The 7207-nt window shown below is 35.8% G+C and overlaps 2 protein-coding genes across 2 annotated transcripts; one reads left to right on the top strand and one right to left on the bottom strand.

The window, feature by feature from the left end:
* The first annotated feature begins 845 nt into the window (after positions 1 to 845).
* On the top strand, positions 846 to 5357 carry LOC118059484 (uncharacterized). The gene is made up of 4 exons (XM_035072376.2): positions 846 to 1397; positions 3000 to 3096; positions 4179 to 4238; positions 4968 to 5357. The coding sequence occupies exons 1-4, from the start codon at positions 1024 to 1026 to the stop codon at positions 5067 to 5069; spliced, it is 633 nt and encodes a 210-aa protein (XP_034928267.1). The 5' UTR covers positions 846 to 1023; the 3' UTR covers positions 5070 to 5357.
* A 275-nt stretch (positions 5358 to 5632) lies between these two features.
* LOC118059483 (fasciclin-like arabinogalactan protein 3) lies at positions 5633 to 6783 on the bottom strand. Its single transcript, XM_035072375.2, has one exon. The coding sequence runs from the start codon at positions 6709 to 6711 to the stop codon at positions 5896 to 5898; it is 816 nt and encodes a 271-aa protein (XP_034928266.1). The 5' UTR covers positions 6712 to 6783; the 3' UTR covers positions 5633 to 5895.
* Positions 6784 to 7207: the final 424 nt, after the last annotated feature.

Here is a 7207-nt window from a genome sequence, read left to right on the forward strand (position 1 = left end):
ATATCTAAAGCTACCGGTGGAATTTTACTTTGATTAAAGTTAGGATATAAACTATACATTTGAAACTTTTCAACTATATATCGTTGACCCAATAATTCATCCAAATGATAGAGAACAGCATGTTTAAAATCAGGAGAGAACGACATGTTTGAAATCAGGATTCAAAATCTACCAAGAATATATGGAAAAATTTTAACATGAAGATATTTTTTATTTATTTATTTTTAAATAATTATTTTAAATTTGAATTTTTTTCTAGCACATTAGACATTTTTTAGGAGTTTATTTCATTATTGAATTGTGTTAATTAATTACTAATTTAAACTCATTAGCTTGCAACCCAAAAGAGGTTTATCAAGACTTATTGTAACGGGAAACAACCAAGTTGTCATTAGGTTTATGTGTGCTTCCTACCTTTTTCAGTGATTCTTCTGTATTGAAAAATTTTGTTCTGAAACTTTATATTTCTCCATATCATTAATTTATTAATTCATACTATCTATTTTTCTCATTTTATTTAGATCATTCATTAATTATAATATTGTTGATTTATTTTATCAGATTTTAATATAATTTAATTTCTTAACTAAAGTTATCAATATAATATATAATTAGTTGAAAAAATTTACTTTTTATTTTATAATTTTACAATTTAAATTTATATTGCATTTTTTATATAATGTATATAAAAAAATATTATTAAGAACCTTGATTTTTTTGGACGGTAAGGAGACCCATGGAACCTGGATATATATCGTGTCCAAACCCTGCTGGCACCTTCTTCCACGTGGTACAATCTTATCCTTTCAACCCCTCATCACTTCCGATCACCCCACCAAACCCAATCACAGATCGTCCCTTGACAAAAAGCGCGGGAAAACGAAAAAAAGCCAAAAAAAATAAAGATATAAAGATATAAAAAATCCGACACGCGAACCATTTCACGGCTCTCCACGCAGGGTGAGAAGGAAGCCGAGTGCCTCGTCCGGACTCTCATTTGCTTCTCGTTTTTCCTTTCTTCCTATGGCGCCAAGAAAGAAGGCTGAAGAGACGAAATCGACGTCGTCGGAGAAGCCAGCGACTAGGAGGTCGGCTCGGATGACTCGGAGCTCAGCTAAGCGATTCAATGCGAAGCTGACTGAGTTACCGACCGAGTCGGGAAAGAAGAGAAAGCAAGAGAAAGCAGCAGAGAGTAAGAAGAAGAAGGTGAAGACTCAAGTGAAAGAAGAAGCGGAAACTAAGACTTCGTCTTCCTCGGAGGCTGAAGTGGAAGGTAAAGCGGAGGAAGTTAAAGAAGAAGAACCGGAGGCCGACGAGGACGGAACGAAAGAAGAAGATGCTAAGGAAGAGACTCCTGCTCGTGATGCAGTTACTAAGACTATTGTGATTGAACATTGGTGAGTTTTTCTATTTTTTTTCTAGGTTTTGTTTGGTTTGTGAGAAAGTAGAGGAAAACACTAAACTGGCGAAAAAGTGAATTTTCTTTTATTTAATTAAACGAGTGTTTTCTTATCTAATTTCTTAAAAAATTATGGGAGTGTATTTTTTGGTTTTTAGAGAAATAATAGTGGAGTTAGGGTTTTAGGTACTTGGTTTCTGTTTTATTTTTCTTCTTGGTTGCTGAGAAAATGAAAGAAGGTAGAGGAAACTGAGTTGAGGTTTCAAGCCCTGGTTTTTTTTTGTGCGTGTTTGTAATTGATTTAAAAGTGTGAACTGTAAATTAGGCTTATAAAAGTGTTTTTTTCAGTCTTGAGAGGATTGGGGATTTTTGTTTCTAGGGTTAGTTGAATTTGTGATTGAGTATTATACTCCAATCAATTTTGACTCTCTTTCCCTGATTGTGTTTGGTTTCAAAGAAAATAGAGGTGTAATGAAAGAGGTTTGATAGAGTAGTTTTTCAATAAACTTGGGGGTGGGTTTATTTTGAGTAAGCGAAATTAGATTAATAACTTTTTGTTTTTGTTTTGGTCAATTTTGCTGTCTTCAATTTTTCTTGTCTTTTTGGGGTTTGGAGAAATAAGAAATAGTTTTATTGTTTCTAATTAGAAAGTCTGTTTGGCTGCCCAGAAATTGGTTGAAAGGAAAGGATTAAACGGTAAGTGTCCCATCCCAAGAAATTAATTGGAAAATGCTGTTTTGTTTTTTAAAATTAATCTGGTTGTTTTCTAGGGAAAATGGAGTAGTACTTTTAAGGTTTTAGTTTCTGGTTCTTGCTGTGCTTGATAGCGAATATAGAAGCATTGTTTGTATCTAATCGAATCTTTTTTGGCCGGGATCTGTTTCCTTTGGTGTTTAGGAAGGAGAGTTGAAATCTGCTCTGTTTTTAGGCGGTGTTTGTTTTTGTGGTCCAACCTTGTTTTTGAAAATTTTTGAATTTTTTGTGTGTTTTTGGATTGTTTTGATGTGCTGATGTCAAAAATAAATTTTAAAAAATAAATAAAAATATTATTTTGATGCATTTCCAAGCAAAAATCATTTTAAAAAACAACCACTACCACAATGCCAAACACTATCTTAAACTTTGATTCGACTTACATATCTTGGCTTTAGGTTATTTGATCTTTTAATTTTTTTTTCCTGTTAGAACCTGTAGCAGTGAAGTTGAGTATTTTCACTTCATGTGTCGGATTTTAAAGAAGGTTGAGGAACTTGATAGAGATAAAAACTTATTTATTTGTTTATTTAGTTAGTTTGGAATGGTTTGAACTTCAAAATATAGAATGATGATTTTGTTCAGCATTAGTTAGTTTTTCTAGTGAGTGATCTTGCATTTTAAATTACCAATATGAAAACATCTACTTGATGGCTGAGGTGTGGTTTCATAGGAAAGTTCTGTTGCATAGGGCATTAAGTGTCATTATGATTCAAGGAATTATTGCAGAAGTGTTTATTCATGTTTTTTTTTTTTGGGCAATATGCCCCTAGCTAAGTTCCTCGTGCTAAAAAATGAGGCTTCTATCATATGATGCATTTTCTAATCCATATGTTGATTCTTGCAGCAAACAGTGCAATGCATTCAAGACAAGAGCTATACAGGTGAAAGATGGTTTGTTGAGTGCCTTTCCTGGTATCTCTGTGTTACTCAATCCTGAAAAGGTACTTTTGCTGGGCGATGTAACTTCTTTACACAGCTATTAGTTGAATCTAGCCTTGAGCTTCTTTTTTGTTTGCCAAAGACATTGAGTTAAATGATGTTTTTGATAATCTAATGCTTTGTGTACATAGGTAAATTTCTTCTTTAGTGCCCTTCTCATGGACACCCAATCTCATACACTGAGGGATATGGCATAATGCAGCTATTTTTAAATTTTGTAGTGGGAGCTTTTCAATAATCCAAAGTGTTCTGCATTTGGCTCATTACTTTTTTTTTTTTTTTACTTCTGTAATTGATGCGTATTCGTCTGGGTAAAAAAGCACATTCGTGTCCAATTTTAAAATCTGTTGTATCATGACCTTTTCAACAATCTAATGCTTTGTGTTCTTGGATGAGTATCTGGTACGGTGCTCTTGTTGTCAGAACTTCTTTATTCGCGTGAAAAAGCAGATTTGTGGCTAATTGTTGTGATTTCTTTTATTGAGGGCTTTTACTTATTGCATTATGTAAAGGGTAATATTTTGATCATTGTCATATTTTGGAATGCTATGTATTATTTGAAATTGCAGTGAAAATCAAAGATTTACAAGCTTGGGTCATGTGTTACCTTGATTCAATTATGAATTGACGATGTGGTTATGTCTCAATGGTATTATCTCAGATGTTTATGCTGTTGATTGCATACATTAGACTTTTCAACATTGTTTCTTGTGAATCCAAACTCCACAGTGCTTTACGTACAAAATATGGACACAAAAAGAAAGAAAGAAAAAAAGAAAGAAATGGAGATTGATGTTGATATTTTTTATGATATTAAAACCAAAACCTCGATGCATGCATATGCCAAGCTGTTTATCATTATTTTGATTGTCATGGTCAAAGTTTTGTCCTTTTCCTGGTGTTAACCAAGTAATTGCTGTTGACGTCAACTGATAAGGTCTTTGATAACACATAGGATAGGGACAACAAGTTTTCTTTGCAGAAGGATTATCTGCCATCTTACTGGCATATTGTTTGGTGTTTTAGCTTCTCCTTTACTTGCATATTTTCTGTTTAATTGATGTTTCTCTCCAACTCTCAACAGCCTAGGAGGGGATGCTTTGAAATACGGGAAGAAGGTGGGGAAACATTCATCAGTCTTCAGGTAAAATTCACACCTGAAGTATCTATTGATAGTCTATTTAGTTCATCAATTTGTATGGCTGATGCATTTTTTTTATTTTAATTTTGTTTCATTCTCTTAAAACCTTTAGGAATGGTTAATTTTATCATGCCCGCAGAGTTTCCATATTTAACAAAGATCAGTACTCAATGATTTCTGGTAAAAACTTGTGAGTTCAATTCTAAAATATGAGATAGCTTGAATAATAAATTTTTCTTTGTTTGATCTGAGATGTCATGAACTAATGATTTTCTTCAAAACCTTCATCTTTGTACCTTAAAAGGCTTAAACAAGTCCAAGTCTAATGCACCATTTTCTGTGGGTCTAAAAAAAAGCGCTTGGTGGTTAAATCAACAATTCCGCATGGCGCATGCAATAGCCCTTCTTCTGTCGGTGAGGGGTAAAAATTCGCATTAGTAAAACGCCATTTTATATGATGTTTATTTTGTAATCTTGGACGAAAACTAGGTCTTTGGTGAAATTGTACATAATTTACAGATATGTTAGCTCTTGGGACTTGGCTCAGTTTGTTAAAGATTCTTGATTTGAATCTAGCTATTCAAGAAGAATTTAAGTAAATGTTTGAATTAACAAGATCAGACAGGGTCCCTTCCCATTTATTTTAAAAAATTATCTGACATACTTTGCTAAAGTAGCCTTTGCTGGTGCTTGAAATTGTTTCATTTTTGCTCCACCTGTCATCTATTGCAGAACATGAAAAGACCGTTTCCACCTTTGAAGGCACTTGACATGGACCAAGTCATCTCGGATATAATTGACAGGGTCAAAAGCTCAACCAATGCATCTGGATGAATCTGGTTGAATTACAAGAGAGTCCTTTTTTGGGGGGTTTCATCGAAAGTTAACCAAGTTAATCTGGTTCAATGGTCAAAACCTTAAAAGAGCACTGATCGTAGGTGTGGATTAATGATAGTGCATTTCCTAATTATTCTTCTGATTCTGTTAAGGTGAGCCTTACAGCCATTTTGGATATTCTTGACAAGCTCATATGATGAGCCTGTACGGACAAGCGGATTCATGTTTGTGTATTTGAAATGTTTTACCACAGCTAATGAATTCAGGAAAGTGGTTCTTCGTATCGATGTTTGATCATTGTCTTGATTATGGAGCTTGATTTTACAATTTCTTTTATCGATTTGGTTTTCTGATTTTCATCAGAATGTTCAAGTAAGATTGTTAACCAAATACACTCCTGATCATATAATTTCTGTCAAATTGCCGGGAAATCTTGGCAGTAATAAGGCCCGACTGCCCTCATCGGGGCAGGATCAGATACTTGACGCCTTTAGCTACAGCACTGGGGCTGATATGCACACACAGCATCTTTCCATCATAAAAAAGCCGTTGAAGAAAAAAAACTGTGCTTGATGAAAAATCAAGGCATGTTCATAGAACATGTAAAAAATTTGAATTTGCAATCTACAAGTATAAATCAGACTAAACTTGTATGCCCCCATTAGGCCTCCAACTTCATTTCAAATTGAGGTGATTGGAGGGGGATGTAATCAAATGTAGCACAAAAGCAATTGATTCTTGTGCTAACTTCCATGCTATCCAGCTTTGGTTTTCTCCATTCTTTTACCTAGTTTTTCTTCTGCCTTGTTCTATTGCTTGCCTCTTAAAAACCCATCATGCAGGCCAACAATCCTATCACCACGACGGCACCACCAGCATGCACTTGTGAAGAAGCAGCTTCAGCAGTTGTTTCATCTGCCATTGGTGCATCAGCCAATGGAGAGGCTGTGGGTACATCAGCTACTGGTCCATCAGCAGCCACTGGCCCCTCGGTCGGTGATTCAGTTGGAGTGGATGGTTCCACCTTGGATGGTGCAGGAGCCTTGGAAGGAGATTTGGCAGTTGGAGCTGGTGCCTTCTTGGGAACGGCGGCAGGTGGTGGTGGAGGAGCCATGGTGTCAATCCCTGGAGCCTCAATAGGTTCGCTTACTTGGAGCACCGAGATGTTATAAGGCTGTGCGTATACGGGTTTCACAAGTGACGCGACGAGAGGAGCACCTTTCACTGCTGAACCGAATTTGATTCCCTCAGCAGTTCTGCTAATATTCAAGAAACCTTGTCGATCATCTGCAGCGCCACTAGCTTGGAACAAGGTGGTGACGATAGTGCTGGCCTTTTTTAGTTTTGAAAGCTTTATTTGATCATAGTAATCAAGAATTACATGCGCACTCAAGATCCTCTTGGCAATGTCCAAGGGTCTTCCATTGAGCCCACCAATCGAGCTATTATCGAGAGCAAGCACAGTGATGGTTTCCCGGCTGCTCATTTCCTTGGCGAGCCCGCTTTGGGTTAGGAGATCATTGAAGCTAACAAACTCAGGGGATTGTGCAAGGATCTTGGTGATGTTGAAGGCCGTGGAGGTTGAGGAGATTAAGCACAAGATTGCAATGAAGAGGAGGGAAGAGACCTTGGAATCCATCTTCGTGAAAAGATGCTGCCAAACCCTTCCTCCTTATTATTAATATTATTATCTCCTGTTGGAATTCGAAGCAGATAATGCTGAGACCTTTATAGGCATGTTGAGATGTTGACCAGAAACAAGATGCTGACCAATTGATGGCTGAGAATGAATCTCTCTCACAGATCAGGATATGAGGTTTCGAATTTGCATGTCATCAATCATGATGTGTTGTTTGGTTGGGCTTTAACAATGGAACGTGATTTTAGAGAGTTGTTGATTATCAGAAATGCTTTCATGGACTCAATTTAGAGCTTTCTATTTGAGTGTTGTCAGGATTGCAGTATAAATACCTAGCCTTCCATCTAATTAATCGAACCCTTGTTCCCAATCTAGTCCTATTTTCTAACAAATTTGACTATTAATTTTATAATGATAGACATTTTATTTCGATATTGATACTATTTGAAATAATATATGATTATTTGTATTTTAAATAAGATGAATCTCGATAATT

Source organism: Populus alba, chromosome 18 (genome assembly GCF_005239225.2).
Source record: "Populus alba chromosome 18, ASM523922v2, whole genome shotgun sequence".
NCBI lineage: Eukaryota > Viridiplantae > Streptophyta > Magnoliopsida > Malpighiales > Salicaceae > Populus > Populus alba.